Source organism: Mustelus asterias, chromosome 26 (genome assembly GCF_964213995.1).
Source record: "Mustelus asterias chromosome 26, sMusAst1.hap1.1, whole genome shotgun sequence".
Taxonomy (NCBI): domain Eukaryota; kingdom Metazoa; phylum Chordata; class Chondrichthyes; order Carcharhiniformes; family Triakidae; genus Mustelus; species Mustelus asterias.
In genome coordinates, this window is record NC_135826.1 from 25771361 (window position 1) to 25793518 (window position 22158).

Below are 22158 nucleotides of genomic sequence, written 5' to 3' on the forward strand. Positions count from 1 at the left end.
AACCTGAAAAAAGAACACTGGTTAACAAATCACTTTGATCACTTTTACCAGGTCATTGACTAATACAACATATCGCAGAAAGCACATGAAAGCTTCTCTGTCGTAGAACTCATGATCCATTTATCATGCATCAGTCATCGGAAGAAGTTCCCAATATCTGACTAAATTTGCCACAGGCTTCTTAATTCGGTTAAACCCAGATGAAGGCTTCAGGGGTTTTAAGGATATTTCTCCAGTATGAAGTGCAAATTCTTTCTTTCAGTTCTTCCAGAGCGAGATCTTATACTAACCGAATTGAAGTGAAACGTGCAACCACAAAATGAGTGATGCGATTAGGGTGTCACAGTAGTTAATCAACTCCATTCAAACAGATTCTAAGGCTATAAAAGCTCAAAAACTGAAAAACTGTCCTTCTACCATGGATAAAAGTTAAATTCTATGAAATGATATCAGCAAACACAAAAAAAGCCTGAATAGGATCAGAAATGTTTTTAACAGAAGCATTAATACATTTAAAATGCCCGTTAAAAATATTACAGATTTACAACTGGCATATTAAGCATTCGTACAGGCAAAGTGCCCAAAGAGCAGAAAACAGAAACCTATCTGACCTTAGAAAACACCTTGCCAAATTGCTAACCACAGTGCAAATTATCTAAATTAGCAAATCATACAAATCTATAGAAGCAAAACACTGCAGAATTTAGAAGCCCAATATGAAACAGAAAATGCTGAAAACGATCAGTTTGGTAGCATCCATGGAGAGAAAAACATTGCTAGCATTTCAGGTCAATGACCTGAAATGTTCATTCACAGCAACGTACGATTGTCTGAGAGGTAACTTATTGATTATTTTGCAGCATTAGAAACAGCTGAGAGATTAAATACCTACCTGGTACTGTAAAATCCTGAGTATAAATTATTTCATCTTCGTTGAACAGATCTTCATCTTCTTCATCATTATAACCATGCAAGTCTTCCAGGTAAGGCACCACTGTCATACTTCTCCACTTGTCCTTGGTCTCTGGGCTTGGAGGAATAGGAACAAGATTTTCTGCCTGAGGATGTTTTTTCCGAAACCAACTGTATTTCAGGAAGAAAAGGGTGTTTCATGAGCTAAAAAAAAGATCTTAAAGCTTTTGTACATTTTTCTCCCCAATAGAGTGATTTTTAAAAAAACAGTAGTTCTGAAAAGAAAGCTTATTCACCCAACATTGAGTATAGACTTCCATTTTAATTACACAACTAGAAAGTAACATACCAAGTTCCAAAATCAAAATTCAATTTTCAAAAATGTTACAAGGAGAAAATTCTAATAGTTAAGTTATATATAAATTGAAAGGTGTTACATCTACTTGGGATCCTAGCCAAGTTGGAAAATAATGTCTCTGTGTAAATAGATTTGCCTTGGGGTGGGAGGGACAGGAATGAATTTACAATCTGACAATTGATTTTTTTTTGAATTGGTTTAATTGGAGAAACCTCTTGGTTTCTCCCCTGAATTGTCGGAGTCTTGGCTACAAATGTGGAGATTTACACAAAATCCCACAATTCTCACTACTGCAGTTCGTTGATTTGAAGATATTTTCCTGTTGCGGAGAAGAAGAAACAGGAAGAGAAAAATCTACAAGTCACATAACAGACAAAGTTTGCGGTCAACAGTGAAGCACGAACAATCGGTGTTGACTTCGATTAAGGCTCGCTAAAATCCCTGGCAATCTCTCTGGCGGGAAGTTCAACCCTTATCGCCTTGCAGTGGTACTGCAACTATTTGCATATTTCCAGCATGGAGCTGGAGTGATGTCATCAGACTGACCAATCAGCTAATCACAAAGGGCTTTCAAAGCAACCAAAACAGGAAACAAAAAGCACCAAAATAAAAAACAAAAATCACACTTTTTTTGTTTACATAAAGCAAATTGAAGATTGGGACATACACATGGAATGAAGCCAATACATTTTGAAGAAAGAAAACTCATCTTCAAACAATTGTTAAAAATTAGCTTAAAATAAATCTATTAATCATTTTACAGCAGCACAACATTATCTTTTCAGGGTCAGTTGTGTTGTTCATCAAAACACTGAATCACATTGCCATTAACAATCAAGTTACACACAATTAAACAAAGTGTAACTTTCCATGGCATTTCTAATTAACATCGGAGCAGAAAAGTTTAGTTCTCAATAATTGTTGGTTCAGGAAAGAAGGACATGGGGGCACAGTGCCATCTAGTCAGAGCCCTGAGTGACGGACCACTTCAAGCTTTTTGTGCTAACCTGCTCGACATTTCAAAAGTAGTCAGTTTTCGACAGGTATTAATGGTGGCTATTGACAGCTTACCTTCAATCCACCCCTAAACAAAATTCAGGACAGTATGTAACCTACAAGAGTTCATTTGGAAAAATCATACGATACTCAGTCATAATTAAATAGTTAAATTGTGCATGGAACACTACCCATGGTCCAGTGTGATTAAGGGATGTGGGGCGGGATCAGGATACTGAATTTTATGATCAGTCATGTTGAAAATGAATGGTGGAACAGGTTCGAAGGGCCGAATGGCCTACTCCTGCTTCTATTTTCCATGTTTCTATGTACAATTTGCTGGTTGAGAATTAGAAAGTAAACTGCAAATTTCAACACGACAGCTGTTTCTGTGCACTCCCAAACTAAGAGAAAAAATAATTAAGCTATAAATATGATACTTAAGGAATAAACATGTGGGGTGGACTATTGTAGCAAATAATTCAAAAACTCAACAATGAGGACACACCAGACATTTTAGCAAGTTTAGATGCACTGTTCGTTTACAATTAACATTTCAGACATTTTCCTTTTTTGGCAGTGGCAAATTTCCCTAGAGGGTAAATTATAGTGCTGTTAAAGTCTCTCTCTGACTGATCTGTAATGCCAAAATTAATTTGACATCCTGTGCGAGGTACCTTAATTTTCTAGTCTCTCACTAATCTTTCATCAATTAATTCATTCACCCTTGGGCTGACATCCTTCAAACAGGAAGTCACTGATTTAAAAGTCTTCCCTTAATGAGGGACCTGTGAAAAACAGCAGGCTTTTGATGTACTGTAAGCACAGTAATTAATATTAAATGATTATATTTCAAGCAACAGCACCAGCTACTCTATACAAGCATATAGAACCATAGAAAATTACAGCTCAGAAACAGGCCTTTTGGCCCTTCTTGTCTGTGCCGAACCATTTTTTGCCTAGTCCCACTGACCTGCACTTGGACCATATCCCTCCACACCCCTCTCATCCATGAACCCGTCCAAGTTTTTCTTAAATGTTAAAAGTGACCCCGCATTTACCACTTTATCCGGCAGCTCATTCCACACTCCCACCACTCTCTGCATGAAGAAGCCCCCCTCTAATATTCCCTTTAAACTTTTCTCCTTTCACCCTTAGCCCAAGCCCTCTGGTTTTTTTCTCCCCATATCTTGGAGGATGGTTAAATAAACAATACACACTATTCCAAGCATTTTAATGCAAGCTAATGCAAGTTACATAAAAAAGCTCAAATGCAACTGCATATTAAACTTACAAATGATATTTATGATCTTCATGACTCGGACTCTTCCAAGAACTAAAGTGCTTTGCATGTAGAAATAAGCATCAGTGATTCCACATCAACCAGAGTATTTCCATTGCTTTTTGAAATTGTTCTAGCCTATTAGCCCGATAGCTTATGATTTTTAAAAAATCTTCATTTAAAAGCAGACTGCACAAACCTTCCAGTTATTCAGATCATTCTGGCATCATTCTGTTTTACGTTATCTTCATACATACTCCCTCATAATGCAATGCCTTATCATGGAAAGACTTGTTTTAAAGGGTATTGCGCTGTTAGCATTGCAAAATTATTTCTTGCTCTAGTTGTATAACTGGAGGGGGGTTTGGAAGACAATAACTACCCACACTCAAGCATCTTATTCCCCATGTGTCAGCCACTGATGTAATGAGAATCACCTGCACATTTAGTGTACCACACAGACAGGGTGGGAACAATCACTTAAGACTAAGTTGAGGAGGAACGTCTTCGCCAAAGAGTTGTGAATCTGTGCAATTCCCTGCCCAGTGAAGCAGTTGTGGCTACCTAGTTGAATGTTTTTAAGGCAATGAATAGACACATTTTTAAACAGTAAATGAATTAAGGGTTATGGTGAGCGGGCGGGTAAGTGAAGCCGAGTCCACAAAATAATCAGCCATAATCTTATTGAATGGCGGGACAGGCTCGAAGGGCCAAATGGTCTACCCCTGTCCTAGTTCTTATGTTCTTATTACTCCACCCCATCAGATACTGAAATCTAACCCTTTAAACTCTTTTGTCAGGAATTGGCTTTAAGTTTTTTAAGCATTTGACAGTGCCTCAATGGTACTCAAGAATGGAGGAAGAGCAGTGTGTGTTCAAAATGGAACAGCAGAAACGCTAAAAGAAACTAACAGTAGTGAGCAACAATGAAGGAAATGGGAATGTTCAAGGCAGAGAGGTGGGACAAGGAAGGAGGGCGAAATGAAGGAAATGGGGAAGAACAGAAAGGAACTAGCTCATGAGAGCGGTATGAAGGGACATTATTTCCCTTTCTACCCCATAATTTTATTAAAAATCAAAGTACTTTCCAAACTAAGGCTGTAATATTTGAATAGGAAACGGAATCCTTTCGAGCGTTTGGTGGAAAAGCCCTTCAGGAAATTCCACTCCTGCATTAAGAAAAGCCACCTGCTCACTGTCCAGGAATCAACTTTATAAGCAGCACATAGACAATTTTAAGAATGTTTGAACACTTTAATCAGATGTTCACTGGAATGAGACTTTTCTACAACATGGTGGCATGCCCCTATGACATGAAAATCATAAACTATTGTAAATCAAACTTTATTCCTTTTTAATTATTTAAAAATGAACTTTACTGAACCAAAAGATAGCCAACACAAATCACCTGATGGCTCGAAGTGTAAGGTGGCCACTAAAGCCTTACATGGATTGCACTGGAGACATGCCCTGACAGGTTGCTAATTGAAACTCACACCTAGGACAATCAAGGTCCAGTTCTAAAAGGAGGTATTGAAAGGAATAGAATTGTTACAGTGCAGAAGGAGGCCATTCAACCCATCTGTACCGGCTTTCCAAATGAGCATTATGATTTAGTGCCATTCACCTCATAAATCTCACAGGATCCAGGGTGAGGTATCTAAATGGATACAAAATTGGCTTGATGACAGAAGCCAGAGGGTGGTTGTAGAGAGTTGTTTTTCAAACTGGAGGCCTGTGACCAGCAGTGTGCCTCAGGGATCGGTGCTGGGTCCACTGTTATTTGTTATTTATATTAATGATTTGGATGAGAATATAGGGGACATGGTTATTAAGTTTGCAGATGACACCAAGTTTGGTGGCATAGTGGACAGTGAAGAAAGTTATCTCCAATTGCAATGGGATCTTGATCAATTGGGTCAGTGGGCTGACGAATGGCAGATGGAGTTTAATTTAGACAAATGCGAGGTGATGCATTTTGGTAGATTGAACCAGGGCAAGACTTACTCAGTTAATGGTAGGGCAGTGGGGAGAGTTACAGAACAAAGAGATCTAGGGGTACATGTTCATAGCTCCTTGAAAGTGGAGTCACAGGTGGACAGAGTGGTGAAGAAGGCATTCAGCATGCTTGGTTTCTTTGGTCAGAACATTGAATACAGGAGTTGGGACGTCTTGTTGAAGTTGTACAAGATATTGGTAAGGCCACACTTGGAATACTGTGTGCAATTCTGGTCACTCTATTATGGAAAGGATATTATTAAACTAGAAAGAGTGCAGAAAAGATTTACTGGGATGCTACCGGGACTTGATGGATTGAGTTATGAGAGGCTGAATAGACTGGGACTTCTTTCTCTGGAGCGTAGGAGGCTGAGGGGTGACCTTATAAAGGTCTATAAAATAATGAGGGGCATAGACAAGGTAGATAGTCAATATCTTTTCCCAAAGGTAGGGGAGTCTAAAACTAGAGGGCATAGGTTTAAGGTGAGAGGGGAGATATACAAAGTGTCCAGAGGAGCAATATTTTTCACACAGAGGATGGTGAGTGTCTGGAACAAGCTGCCAGAGGTAGTAGTAGAGGCGGGTACAATTTTATCTTTTAAAAAACATTTGCATAGTTACATGGGTACGATGGATATAGAGGGATATGGGCCAAATGCGGGCAATTGGGATTAGCTTAGGGGTTTTTAAAAAAAATAGCGGCATGGACAAGTTGGGCTGAAGGGCCTGTTTCCATGCTGTAAACCTCTATGACCTGCCTTTGCCCCATACCCAGAACATTGTTTCTAGTCAAATAATCATTTAATGCTTTCTTAAATGCCTCGATTGAATCTGCCTCCACCATATGCCCAAGCTCCCATTGTATTCTGGACCCAAACCAGTAAATCACATTTGCTTTTTTTTGTGCAAATTACTATAAATTTGTGTCTTCTCGTTCTCAATCCTTTTATAAGTGGGAACAGGTCCTCCATATCTACTTTGTCCATCCCTTCATGATTTTGAACACCTCTATCAAATTTTCTATTAACCTTCCCCTTTCCAAGGAAAACTTCTCTGAAGAATTCATACGGACTCTAAACATTAACTCGGTTTCTCTCTCCACAGGTGCTGCCAGATAGAGTTTTTCCAGTGTTTTCAGTTTTTATTTCGGATTTCCAACATCCGCAGTATTTTGCCTTTATTTTAATTATTGAAAGGAAATGGGCATCATTTAGATGTTTATCAGTTAAACCCTCTAGCAGAGTCCGAGGGTCTACCAAGACAATAGCTACCTACAACAGGCCATCGATCTGGATAACTCCGAGGCATGACTGGGACATTATAAAACTAAAGCCAAATCCAGATATCAGATAATCATTACTTTATGGACTCTGGAAATCATGTGAGCTGCTATCTAACTTTGTGGTTCTTTTTCGCTGTTAAATTATTCATAGTTGTTAAAACACACTCTTTTCTATCCCTCTTGCTTCATATTGGTGCGAGATTATTTGAAACTAAACTTCCGGATTTGATAATAAGAGTTTGCTGCAAGTTGCTTCAAAAGTTAACAGCACAAACAAAGATTTTTTGGAATAAGCACCACAGCTGAAAAGTAAAAACACTTCTGTTTATGGACAGGCAGTGAGGGAGTAAAGGAATTCAATTTTGCCTCTCTTCGCTCTGTAACAATGGGCATGAAAATTGGGATGGCAGTAAGAAAGGATTATGCATGACACATAACAGGAGGAAACACGCTACAGCAGTGATGAAAAATAAAACTGCAAGTACAATGATTTTGCAGCCATCTTCAGCCAGTAGTGCTGAGTCGATGATCTGTTTTGGCCTCCTCCTGGGCCCCCAGCATCACAGTTGCCAGTCCAGCCAATTGATTAACTCTGATATCAAGTAACGGTTGAAGGCACTGGATACTGAAAAGGTTACAGGCCCTGACAACTTTCTGGCAACAGTACTGAAGAATTGAGCTCCAGAACTAGCCATGGCCCTAGCCAAGCTCTTCCAGTACACTGGCATCAACCTGGCAATGTGGAAAATTGTCAAGTCATCTATCTCCTGTCCAAAAATGCAACCCGGGCAATTACCACCCCTTCAGCCCAATCTCAATTATCAGCTAGTGATGGAAGGGATTGTTAACATTGAAATCAGCTTCATAGAATCCCTACATGCAGAAGGAGGCCATTCAGCCCATCAAGTCTGCACCGACACCAATCCCACCCAGGCCCTATCCCCGCTTAGTTATCCTGTTAATCCCTCTAATCTATCACATCCTGGGACAATAAGTGGCAATTTAGCATGTTCAATCAACCTAACCTGCACATCTTTGGACTGTGGGAGGAAACCGGAGCACCCGGAGGAAACCCACGCAAACACAGGGAGAACGTGCAAACTCCGCACAGACAGTGACCCAAGCCGGGAATCGAACCTGGGTCCCTGGAGCTGTGAGGCAGCAGTACTAACTACTGTGACACCGTACACTAACCTATTCATATATTCAGTAGTTCTGCAAGGGGCAAGCTCCTAACCTCATTACAGCTTTGGTCCAAACATGGACAAAAGAACTGAACTGAAGAGGTGGGGTGAGCGTTACTGCTCTAGGGGAGAAGCATGTCTGCTAAAAGCTGGGAGTGAATTGGGACTGGTTCCTGTGAAGTTGATAATTCTGCAGAAAGTAGGTGTACAAGCATGACTTGGGGTTTTTGGTCATATTACAAGCTTAAGGGGGATTTATTTTCTCTGGCTTTGTGTATTAGTTGCCTATTATTAGTCAATGTTGATTTTAGTTTGTTACAGTCAAAGTCTGAAAACGTAAAATCTCGTCAAGTGATCCAGTCGGACATTCAACCTTATCAGTCTCTACAGCATCAGTGGGGGGGGGAAAGAGAGTGGCAACAACTTCAAAGGATTTGGAATTCAGAAGTCAGAAGGTGATGTTTCAGTTTTACAGAGCCCTGAGCACACTCCACCTTGTGCACTGTGATCAACTTCTGCACTGTACATCAGGAAATATAGATCGTCTTGAAGGAAGAAAGGCAGAGATTCACCAAAATGATAACAGTACTTAAAGGGTTGAATTATTGGGACAGAACCAGAAATCCACTGCACAAAGGGAGGCCATTCGGCCTGTCATAACTATGTCAGCCAAAAAAAGAACAATCCAGCCTAATCTCAAGTTTCAGCCCCAATATTCCATAGTCCTATGGATTATTGCACTTCAATACTGTATTCGGTTGGATGTTACTGAGTTTAAACAGTTGAATGATGATATAATTAGAATGTTTAAAATAAGAAAGGGAGTTGATAGATTGGAAACTATTTCTTTTCCTCGGGGTAAAATCCAGAGAAAATAAATTAATCTTATTATAGCCAGGCCAGTTAGGAATGAAATTACAAAGCACTTTTTTTCCGACACAAAGGATAGCAAATATTTGGAACACTCACAAAAGGTTGTGGTTGGTAAGCCAATTGAAATTTTCAATGCTGAGGTTAATAGATTTTTATTCGGCCAAAGTAACAAGAGATACTTGGAGCAAAAGCGGGTAAATGGAGTTTTGATACAGATTCAGTATGATGCAACAGAATTAAAGGGGTAAATGGGCGACCCCTGCTTCTCCATTCTGATATTAACTTTTATGCTTTAGTGCTATCACATCAACACCTCACACTTAAGCAGGTTGTTTTTCACTCATACTCTCATGCAGTTTCCCCTTCCCGGCTAATTATTAAGAGTTTGTTGTTTCCTTCTCAGTTCCTCTGGATTGTGCTTTCGTGTTGCAGTTTTCTCAGTTTAACCCAGATGTTCAAATTTCACGAAATTACCCTGCTATAAATGCAGCTAAAGCAAATTGACAACCATTCCTGGTGCTTTAAAATCCATGCTGTGCCTATAAGCCTTTTTTAAAAAACACCCACACTATGTGGAGGTGTGTGTCAAAACACAGCACTCACGCCAGCAAAAATTCTAAAGGTTATTTGGACCATCTCGCTGAGCATCACTATTGACAGCACAGTGCAAGCAACCCCCCCACTCAGATATGCCACCTGCTAAACAACAAGGTTGACTGTGAAATTACTCAATGACAAATTAAGTGAATAGCTTCTATCACCTCATTTATAATTCAGTCACTGTCAGTCAGTTTTCATGTTATTCAAACCCTCTCCAGTGACTGTTGCTCCTGAAACCTAACTAACGGATTTATAGCACAGTGGGAAAGCCTCCTTAAACCACAGGGGATGGCAAAAATATCTTTTAATCTAAAAGGGCAATAAGCCTAGGATTTGCATTATAGAAGTTCATATTTCTTAGCCTAGAGCCCCCGATGCTTAAAATGAGATAATTTTTCCTTTTGAGGGGTGTGTGTATGTGTGGTCTGTTAATTTTAACATTAATGACATTAGTTGAGAAAGGACTTGTGTTTCAAAACTGCACAATTAGAAAAAGACTACAAAAAATTTACTCAAACAGCATTTTTAGGCACAAAAGTTTATATTAATTAAAAACAATTTTTAAAAATTTGGCAATCAGAAGAGGAAAAACATTATGCTCTCATGTCTGATACCCAAAAGACTCTGAGCGAAGGTGTACTGACATTTATTTAAAAATAACATGCGCAGAGGAAGGATATAACATTCAGACATTTAAATATCACACCTAAAAAAAACCCACAAACTTATGGTTTTAAGTCAAGGCGCACATGGTTTGCTGATGGTCTCTCTACCTGTTGGCTGTTTGAAATGGTCACTATTTAGGAACCAAAGTAGAAAAGCATTCTTGTTTATTGTTGTAGGCACACTACGAAAACTTAGTTATCAGAGCCAGTTAGGATTTGGTCAAGATTGTAGACAGCCAAGACACAGCTACAACAGTAAGGTCGAAAAGTTTCTAAAATACAGCAAAGGGGTAGGGAATTATGTATACAGTAGCTAAACTTTCAGTTGGAGAACTAAAAGTGAACCCAACTGAATAGATCAAATAGTACTCCATTGTGCTCTAATTTCTTGGAATCTGTGAAACCATAGTTCAGCATGGAGTCTGGTGGTGCCTGGAGTGCCTACAGGAGAGGTGTTGGTGAGTAAAAAGGTGAGAATTAAATCTAAAAATATATTGGAACTAAGAATCAACACCATTGATCTCAATAAGCAAGCATGCAAGCACTCTTCTACCAAAACTCCTCGGTGTCTCTTACATATATTAAAGAATATCTGCTATTGCAACTGAGCTTTTCTAATTCATCTTAGTATTCAACTACTTTACTGACGTGAAGAAACTTACTTGTGCTGTCTGATCTGTTGTATTGAGAATCTTTTCACAGGATCATATTCAAGCATTCCTGTAAGGACAGATAAAGATTAAGGTTTTTAAAAAGCACACACACAATGGTCAATTACTACAAAACTAGAAAATTTAGTTTCTATTTTAGACTTCCCTAGATACTGGACAATAATGGAGACATTTATGTTGTAGAAACCATGTTACATACAGAACAGAAGAAAAAGGAAATGATGGTGCAAGTAACTTACACCACACCACAATTTCCTTGTACTTCTGTGTTGTTCTCAAGATCACAGCTCTGTCCCCATTATCAATGACGTGGAGATACCAGCATTGGACACCCCAGTCCAACGCCGGCATCTCCACATCATGACTACCATCGACACCGCAAACTGCCGACTCCAAGTGGAGAGGATCTCCAAGAAGGTCGCGCATATCGACACAGACATCAACTTTCTACAAAGATGCAAGAAAGCTGTGTTTACCCCATTATCAATAACAAATGCAAATTTCCTGAATTAATGCTATGTTTATCACCCCTGTCACTCAGGCTGTAAAACAATAGCATAGGTCACGAGTTAGTGCCATGCTGTGCGGATTTAAAGGACCCATCTGCAGCTCAATTTGCTATTTTTCCATGTAAAACATTAATTCAGGTACAACTCTGGGAGATTCATAGGGATCTTAACTTTGTTAAATTAATCATGTTTATTAAAGCATTATGATTATTTAACAAATTTAAAATGTAATCTGTGGATGTAACATTTCCAATCGTGCAAAGAGTTAGCCAGATTTGTTTGTGGAACTAAAATGATCAATTGATTGGAAAGAATTGCAGTTTCTGTTGATATTTGTTCATTTTGCTAACTCAACCAGTGAAAAGGCCATTCTGGGCTGAAAGCCACTCGCAACAAGTTTCCACATTCTTCCAGCAGGCAATGAGCCCAGCTCAAACAAATAAAGGTTACTAGCAATTCAAGCATAATTACAAAAGATAAACATTCTCTGGAGTTTAGAAGAATGAGAGGTGATCTCATTGAAATATTTGAGATTCTGAAAGGGCTTGATGGGGTAGATGCTACGAGATCACTTCTGCTGGCTGGGGAAACGTAAAATATGGGGGCACGGTCTCAGGATAAGGGTGTGATCATTTAGGACTGAGATGAGAAGAAATTACTCAAAGGGTTGTGAATCTTTGGAACTTTCTACCCCAGAGGGTTGTGGATGCTCCATCATTGAGTACATTTAAGGCTGGGAGATTCAAGTTTTTTCTCTCTAAGAATCAAAGGAAATGGAGAGCAGGCGGGAGGGTGGAGTGGAGTGGAATGGAAATCCAAGATTACCCATGATCATACCGAATGACAGAGCAGGCTCGACAGACCATAGGGTCTACTCCTGCTCCTATTTCTTGCGTTCTTGTATATCGAATAGCCATGTCATAAGAATGAACTGTAGAGATGTGCTAAGTCAATAGATGTTGCAGCTACTTGTGAAAGTATAATGCAAAAACCAACCTGCAACAGCCCATACACACTAGCTTGGATTTTGCAGTTACAACGTCAGTGAAACTGTCAGCATTTGACATCAACGTCACTGTGAAACTGACAGCAACTTCTAATATCCACATATACCCATTTAAATTTGGGAATTCGCTTGGCCCATCATGTATATTCCAGATCTCTGTATGAGCAAATCAGTTCATCCCATTCCTCCAAACATTCCTGTTCAGATGTTTATCCATTGTATCCCTTTGTACTGTAATATCACTTGTTAAAAGCCCCCTAAAACAATGACTTGTTCATGAGGGAGGAGTTTTAACGGCAAAGCTATGGTCTTTTTAATCATAATGCAAAAAGCTTACATCATACAAATATATAGTTAGCTTTCCAATGCCAGAAAGGATTTTCTAATTGTACAAAAAAACCCTGCCTGGCCCTGGAAAACTAATTTTATATTTATGGAATACCAACATTTTCCATTATGATTAAAATGTACTTTGCTTTTAAATATAATAAAACATTTTTGTTGGTTTGATATTTCAGATTCTATTTGTTAATTGCATCAATTGAGGTTAAGAACAAAGATGAAGGACAGGTGGACTAAAGCCGTTAGTGTCCATATGCATCAAGAGCTAAACAACACTCAAGCTTGGACTGCAAAGTGGAAGTGGCATTCACAGCACATACATGCAAAGCAATGACCATCTCCAACAAGAGATGATCTAACCATCTTCCCTTGACATTCAGTGGCTTTACCAATGCAACCGCCCCCCCCTGCCCCCACAATCTACAAAGCACACGTCAGGAGGGTAATGGAAAACTCTCCACTTGACTGAATGACGCAGCTCTAACAGCACTCAAGCAATTCAACACCATCCAGAACAAAGCAGCCTGCTTGACTGGCACCCATCCACCGCCTTAAAAGGTTCACTCCCTCCACGACTGACACACAGTGGCAGTGTAACAACTATAAGATGCATTGCAGCAACTCATCAAGGCTCTTTTGACAGCACCTTCCAAACCCACTACCTCTACCACCTAAAAGGATGAGGGCATTAGATGCGTGGGTGCACCACCAACTGCATGTTCCCCTCCAATGGAAGCATAGAAAATAGGAACAGGAGGAGGCTATTTAGCCTTTTGAGCCTGCTCCGCCATTCAATGTGATCATGGCTGATCTTCTATCTCAAGGTCATACTCCCATGTTCACCCCCATACCCCTTGATAACTTTGCTTAGAAATCTATTTCTTTCTTAAATACGTCCAGTGACTTGGCCTCCACAGCCTTCTGTGGTACAGAATTCCACAGGTTCACTACCCTCGGAATGAAAAAGTTTCTCATCTCAATGCTAAATGGCCTACTTTGTGATTGTAGCCCCTTGTTCTTGACACCTCCCTCACCCCTCAGATTGTATCCAGTCTGTCCAGCCCTGTCAGAATTTTACACGAGATCCTCTCTCATTCTTCTGAATGCCAGTGAATACAGGCCTAGTCAACCCAATCTCTTCTCATATGACAATTCTGCCGTTCCAGCAATCAGCCTGGTGAAGGTTCGTTGCATTCCCTCTCTGGCAAGTATATCTTTTCTTAGATAAGACGACCAAATCTGCACACAACATTCCAGGTGTGGTCTCACCCAGGCCTGTGCAGCTGCAGTAAGAGATCCTAGCTCCTTTACTCAAGTTCTCTTACAAAGAAGGCCAACACACCATCTCCACTTGGAATTACACCATTGTTCATTCACTGCTGCCGAGTTAAAATCCTGGAGCTCCCTTCCCAACAGCACCGTCAGTATACCTACTCCACAAAGGCTGCAGCAGCCCAAGAAGGCAGCCCACCACCACCTTCTCAAGTGCAGTTAGGGGTCAGCAATCTGGCCAAGCCAGTGACACCCATATCTCATGAAAGGATTTTTACAAATTGATTAGATGGTTACTTGAACACATATAAAGAGACATTTACTGACACAGAAGTGGGATGGACTCAGGAGATATAAACCTGTGTTCCTTCAGTCTAAATAAATCTATTCCTAATAAAGACTCGGCCTTCACCAACTCGTTACCCGGAATATAACATTAATGTCCAAGTCCCAATCGTTATTTCTTTTTGTAAAGTTTATAAAAAGTGAAGGATAATCAGTATATTTTACTTCCTGATTTGTTGTTAGTGAGAATTCTCAAATGTGATTTGCTGCTTACTCCATCTGATGTGGTTATTGTTGCTGGGTGTTTGGAGATCTCTTCAAATTGGCGCCAGATTCAAATTAATGGCAGGAAAAGTAAAATCCATGCCAAAGAGATTGATGGAAACTTGCAGATAGCTTTGTTCAAGTTCAACAGTGAGTGCTATCACTTCCTCAGACCGCAAAATCCGGGCCGTTGAATATACCCTTCGACACTGTTGTATCAGTTACATTTTATTTTCCTTGCATATTTTGCAAAATGGCCAGGGTAAAGAGTAATTAAAAGCTCTACACACTATAATGCCTTTGCACATTTAGTAACAATCTCCATGAAAAAAGATAATGAAAAATAAAACTATTACAGATGAAGATCCTGGAAGCAAACTACCATATAAGAAGTGTGCATGCAATAACTATAACAAATAGAGTTCTTGGTGGATGGATATAAAATAAATGAATTTGTACACCTGCTGCTTCAAAGCTTAACCATGCTTTTACATGTTTAGAAGGATAATAAAAGTTGCTAAAATCCTGGGAGTTCCTCAGTTTCATGTTAATTGTAGTAAGAAACTGACAAACTGATCTTAAAGGTGAGAGGATGCTGAAAACAACATGATGCAAAAAGGAATAGAAGGTGAAACACCAGCAGAAAATTCAGCAGAGACCTTTGAAGCCAAATGTTCTGTTTCTGTACTATTCCATGTAATTCATCAAATCATGGAACTCCCTATAAACGTATTTGTATATTGGCTGTACTGCTTATGATACACTACTGAGTTTGCAAAAATTGGAAAAATTTATGTGCATCACCAATCTCACCTTTGCAGGAAATTGCGGACCACCTTTCCCTGCATGTAAACAAAAAGTACTTTCTATGAACTAAAGTGAGACCTTCAGCATGAAGTAGTCTGGCTGGAATAAAATGCTTGATTATGGCTATTGGGGAATTTCCTTTGTGTGTTTCTGTTAATCCGTGGCCGATTAAATTAACCATATAACATGGGAGAACATGTAAACCATATGAGCAATCTAGCCTGCGCCTCCATTCAATACAATCATGGCTGCTTTGGGCTTCAATTCCATTTTCCCACCCGCTTCCTCATATCTCCGAGACCAAAAATCTGTCTAAGCCTTAAATGTATTCAATGATGGAGCACCCACAACCATCTAGGATGATAATTCTAAAGATTCACAACCCTGGTAATTTCTCCTCATTTCTGACCTAAATGATGGGCCCCTTATCGTGAGACACTGGCCCTCTGTTTTAGATTCCCTAAGCAGCAGAAACAATCTCTCAACGTCTACCCTATCAAGCCCTTCAAAATATGATGTGATAATCTCTCACTCTCCTGAATTCCAGAGAATGTAAGCCCAATTTTTGCTCAGCCTCTCATCATCCCAGAGATCAATTTATGGAACCTTCACTGTACCGGCTCCAATGCAAGTATATCCTTGTTTAAACGCGAAGACCAACACTGCACACAATATTCCCAGATGAGGTCTCACCAAAACCCTGTACAACTGCAGCAAGACTTTTTAAATTCTTGTACTCCAATCCCATTGCAATAAAGGCCAACAAGCAATCTGCCTTCCTAATTGCTTGCTGCACCCACATGCTAACTATCTGTCTTTTTTTCTGGGCACCTTTGAACATCAACACATACAAGTTTCACATCTTTAAAAAAAAAAATCTGTTGTTTGTATTCTTATGACCATGTTAAAATATTACCCCCAACTCCATGAGCCCTTGGGCGGGATTTTCTCCGCGCTCGCCCCAAGGCTGGAAATTCCCGCCCAAAGTCAACAGACTTTTGCATGGTCTGTGTCCCGCCCTCTACAATTCCCGCGTTAGGCAGGACGGGAAACCTCCACCCTCATCTTGTTTACAAACCTTTTGTGTGGCACCCTTATCAAATGCCTCCTGGAAATCCAGATATATTACATCTACTGGTTCCCCTTTATTTACCCTACCATTACATCCTCAATTAAAATTTGTCACACAAGATTCCCTTTTACTAAAACCATGCTGATTTGTTCTAATTAGACATGCTTTCTGAAGCACATTGCTAATACTTCCTTAATGATAGATTCCAGCATTTTCTCAACAACTGATGTTAGGCTAACTGGTCTGTAGCTCACTGTTTTCTCTCTCTCTCTCCTTTCTTGAAATGTAGAATAACATTTGCCAATTTCCAGTCTAACAGGACCATTCATAAACATAAGGAATTTTGAAAAATCATAGCTAATGCATTACTATTTCTGCAACTTTCTATTTTGGAACCCCAGGGTGTAAGCTATCAGGTTGCGGGGATTTGTTGGATTTTAGGCTGTTAAGTTTCTCCAATACTTCTCTGTTGATATTCATTTCTTTAATTCCCTCACTCTTCTTAACCCTTAGGTTACACCAATTCCAAATAGGTTTACATTTAGCGAACAGTAATTCACAGAAGAAAGAGCCACTTGTTATAACGATCAGACAACAGGGCTACAGGAGAATGGGAATAATTGAACAATAGCTCTTTCAAATAGCTGACACAAGCAGAATAGGCTAAATGGCCAACTTCTGTGCTGTATCATTCTATAACAGAGCAGCTCAAACTGATCAGTTGAATTCCTTTTTTCAGCAAATTTTTCAACCAATTCAGAAACATTTCTCAGCTGGGAATAGCTACATGATTTATACCAATTAATAACAGGATCAATAGGATGATGGAACAACAGGGACAGAGAAGGAAGCAAGAGGGAATGGCAACGCCAGAAAGGCAACATCTGAACAGCTGAAGGCTGTAAAACAAAGTTACCCATACTTGCTGAAGGAGAAAATGATGCAGCTCTTGCCAGTTACCTTCTCCATCACATCACCTCCCAAACCAAAACGGGAAAATGCAAAAGACCAAAAGAGTAAAAGGGGGAAAAAAGGAGAAACACAGAAGTGAGCATAACAGAGAAACGGAGATAGAAACATAGAAGATAGGAGGAGGCCATTTGGCCTTTCGAGCCTGCTCTGCCATTCATCACGATCATGGCTGATCGCCCAACTCAATAGCCTAATCCTGCCTTTTCTCCATAACCAGATGGCCAGAAGAAAACAGAGAAACATGACAAAGACAAATAAGAAAGAGAACGTATCCTCTAATTTCATGTGGAGGATGCCACTGGAAATCCATTATCATTTGCGGCACAGTAGTTAGCACTGCTGCCTCTCAGCGCCAGGGACCTGGGTTTGATTCTGGCCTTGACTGTGTGTGGGGCATTTACATGGGTTTCCTCCAGGTGTTCCAGTTTCCTTTCACACTCCAAACATGTGAGTATTACGTTGATTGGCCATGCTAAATTGACCCTTAGTGTCCCAGGGCATGTAGGTTAGGAGAATTAGCAGGGTAAATATGTGGGATCATGGGATAGGGCCTGGGTCGGATGCTCTGTTGGACAGTCAATGCAGACTCGATGGGCCAAATAGCATCCTCTTCCCTGCTTTAGAATAGAGTAGAAATAGAATCCCCACACAGTGCAGAAGGAGGCCATTCTGCCCATCGAGCCTGCACTAACAAAAATCCCACCCAGGCCCCATCCCGTAACCCCACGTATTTACCCTGCTAATCCCTTTGACAATAAGGGACAATTTAGCATGGCCAATCAACCTAACCTGCACATCTTTGGACTGTGGGAGGAAATGGGAGCACCCGGAGGAAACCCACGCAGACACGGAGATAACATGTAAACTCCACACAGACAATGACCCTAGGCCGGAATTAAACCCAGGTCTGTAAACCCAGCAGTGCTAACCACTGTGCCGCACATTGGTTGGTTGCTTCAGAGCATTTTATAAAGTGCAACTATAAATGAATGCCTTTTGTCCAAATTCATCAAGCAAAACGTCAGTTGCTTTGTACAAAAGCAAAGTGTGATCTTTTAAGCATTTTGTACAATATTTGTTATCTTCTGACCTATGCAGCATGCCACCTACTGTATCACTGAGGTATAGCTTGCAACATATATTGGCAGAAAATATCCGTCTAAAATCTAACCCTTGTTTAATTTAACCATAGTCCCATAGGAAATTTCCTGAAACATATTACTGGAATGTAACTTCATTAGTTATATTCTCTACCATTTATAAATAATATTGGAGCACAATCTTTTTTTCCCCAAATGTGAATATAATAAAGAACAAATTACAGCACAGGAACAGGCCCTTCGGCCCTCCAAGCCTGCACCGACCATGCTGCCCGACCTAACTAAAACCCCCTACCCTTCCGGGGACCATATCCCTCTATTCCCATCCTATTCATGTATTTATCAAGACACCCCTTAAAAGTCACTCCCCCGGCAACGAGTTCCAGGCACCCACCACTCTGTGTAAAAAATCTGCCCCGTACTTGCCTACTTCCCTGCAATGGCACTACTCATTTTAATCATAATTGTAGTTAAGGATATCTGGTGAGAAAGTCCACCGTTATACATAATGAGAAAATGATAAAATTTTCCCAGCTCCATTAAAGATAAAGTAACGTTCCTGGGTACGTCAGGATAACAAGTGAAAATTTGCTATCATGTACATTCATAGGATTGCCCCTATCAAAGTGATAAATCAAGTAGCGGGATCAATTACAGGGCACACATTCAATGGTTGGCCAGGATTGACAAAGAACTGCAAAATATGACTCTATTTGAAGGGTATGTCTTATGAGGAAAGGTTGAGGGAGCTAGGGCTGTTCTCTCTGGAGCGGAGGAGGTTGAGGGGAGACTTAATAGAGGTTTATAAAATGATGAAGGGGATAGATAGAGTGAACATTCAAAGACTATTTCCTCGGGTGGATGGCGCTATTACAAGGGGGCATAACTATAGGGTTCATGGTGGGAGATATAGGAAGGATATCAGAGGTAGGTTCTTTACACAGAGAGTGGTTGGGGTGTGGAATGGACTGCCTGCAGTGATAGTGGAGTCAGACACTTTAGGAACATTTAAGCGGTTATTGGACAGGCACATGGAGCACACCAGGATGATAGGGAGTGGGATAGCTTGATCTTGGTTTCAGATAAAGCTCGGCACAACATCGTGGGCCGAAGGGCCTGTTCTGTGCTGTACTGTTCTATGTATATCTCCTTTAAACCTTGCCCCTCGCACCTTAAATCTGTGCCCCCTAGTAATTGATTCTTCCACCCTGGGAAAAAACTTCTGACTATCCACTCTGTCCATGCTTCTCATAATCCTGTAGACTTCTATCAGGTCGCCTCTCAACCTCTGTCGTTCCAGTGAGAACAAACCAAGTTTCTCCAACCTCGCCTCATAGCTAATGCCCTCCATACCAGGCACCATCCTGGTAAATCTTTTCTGTACCCTCTCCAAAGCCTCCACATCCTTCTGGCAGTGTGGCGACCAGAATTGAACACTATATTCCAAGTGCGGCCTAACTAAGGTTCTATAAAGCTGCAACATGAATTGCCAATTTTTAAACTCAATGCCCCGGCTGATGAAGGCAAGCATGCCGTATGCCTTCTTGACTACCTTCTCCACCTGCGTTGCCACTTTCAGTGACCTGTGTACCTGCACACCCAGATCCCTTTGCCTATCAATACTGCCATTTACTGTATATTTCCTATCTGTATTAGATTTTCCAAAATGCATTACCTCAACATTTGTCCAGATTAAACTCCACCTGCCATCTCTCCAAATCTCCAACCGATCTATATCCTGCTGTATCCTCTAATGGTCCTCATCGCTATCCGCAAATCCACCAACCTTTGTGTCATCCACAAACTTACTAATCAAACCAGTTACATTTTCCTCCAAATTATTTATATATATTACAAATAGCAATGGTCCCAGCACTGATCCCTGAAGAACGTCACTTGTCACAGCCCTCCATTCAGAAACGGACCCTTCCACTGCTACCCTCTGTCTTCTTTGGCCGAGCCAGTTTTGTATCCACACTACTCACATGGGCTGCCCATTCCCCTCAAGGTCTTCAGGCAGTTGTAAAGGAAGAATCATGATCCTGAATCTTAAATTATAATTTTGCATACCAATAAAAACTCAGTCACCACAATCTGTGGTATGTCCAGATCACTGGGAATTGAAGCAACTCCACTGATGTGCCAATCTAGTTTAGAATGACAGTAAAATCCCAGAGAGGGTTTCATTTAGATGACACAAAAGGTGTGCCCAAAGATGGCATCTGATGTGTGTCTTATGCATCTGATGAAACACAAAAAAAAAATCATTTATGGCTTTTTACTAATTGCAACTGGGATGTGCATGAATATGTCAGGCCATGAGGTTACAGATTGTGGTTGTGCATAATTCCACTGCAGCTGCAAGCCAACAACACCTTATGGATGGCCTAGTTTTGAGTTGTTTGATCCATTTAAAATCTACTCCATTTAGCATGGTGTTTTGTGCACCACCATGGTGATCAACACATCTAGCAACTCACAAGACACTGTGGGCCATCAGCAACAGAATTGTATACAAATACAATCTGTAACCTCATGACTGGCTAATCCCCTAATCTACAATTACCATCAAGTAGGGGGATCAACTCTGCCAGGAGCAGCACCAGGCATACCTAAAATAAGGTGTCAACACAGGGTGACTTGCATACCAAACAGCGGAAGCAGCATGCAATTGACAGAGCTAAGCGATTCCACAGTCAACAGATCAGATCTTGACTGTGTGGAGTTTACACATTCTCTGTGTGTCTGCGTGGGTTTCATCCAAGCAGGTGCTCCTGTTTCCTCCAAAAGTCAGAAGATGTGCAGGTTAGATGGATTGGCCATGCTAAATTACCCCTTGGTGGTCTAAAATGTGTAGGTTAGGGGGATAAGCGGGGTAAATACATAGGGTTAGGGGAAAGGGCATGCGTGCATCACACAGTTAGTGCAGACTTGATGGCCCAAAAGGCCTCCTTTTGCACTGCCAGGATTCGATGATTTTATGAATTAACTGGAGGAAAAAGTTCCACAAATATCCCTATCCTCAATGATGGGGGAACCCATCTGTATAAAAGACAAGTCATGTGTTACAATCTGTAGCCAGAAGTACCAAGTAAATCCATCTTGGCCTCCTCTAGAATGCCCCAGCATTACAGGTGCTAGTCTTCAGCCAATTCAATTCATTCCACATGACATTAATAAATGGCTGAAAACACTGGATACCACAAAGGCTACAGGCCATGGCAACATTCCAGAGCTAGCTGCATCTTAAGCCAAGTTATTCTAATTTAGCTACGACACTGGCATCTATGTGGCAATGTGGAACACTGCCCAGGTATGTCCTGAAAACAAAAAAAAAACAGGACATATTGAAACTGATCAATTACCACCCGTCAGTCTACTCTCGATCAGTAGTAAAGTCATAGAATCATAGAAACCCTACGGTACAGAAAGAGGCCATTCGGCCCATCGAGTCTGCACCGACCACAATCCTACCCAAGCCCTACCCCTATATCCCTACATATTTTACCCACTAATCCCTCTAATCTACGCATCCCAGGACACTATGGGGCAATTCTAGCATAGCCAATCAACCTAACCCGCACATCTTTGGACTGTGGGAGGAAATCGGAACACCTGAAGGAAACCCACGCAGACACGAGGAGAATGTGCAAACTCCACACAGACATTGACCCAAGCCGGGAATCGAACCCAGGTCCCTGGAGCTGT

General features: G+C 40.7%; 1 protein-coding gene across 2 annotated transcripts in view; it reads right to left on the reverse strand.

Moving 5' to 3' along the window:
* stk11 (serine/threonine kinase 11) overlaps positions 1–22158 on the reverse strand; it is a 148995-nt gene that overhangs the window by 64641 nt on the left and 62196 nt on the right. For both annotated transcript variants that reach the window (XM_078198304.1, XM_078198305.1), the window contains exons 7-8: positions 10813–10870; positions 893–1083 (exon numbers count right to left, since the gene is read on the reverse strand). In XM_078198304.1, the coding sequence (XP_078054430.1) occupies positions 893–1083; positions 10813–10870 (249 nt within the window). The remainder of the gene's footprint in view (positions 1–892; positions 1084–10812; positions 10871–22158) is intronic.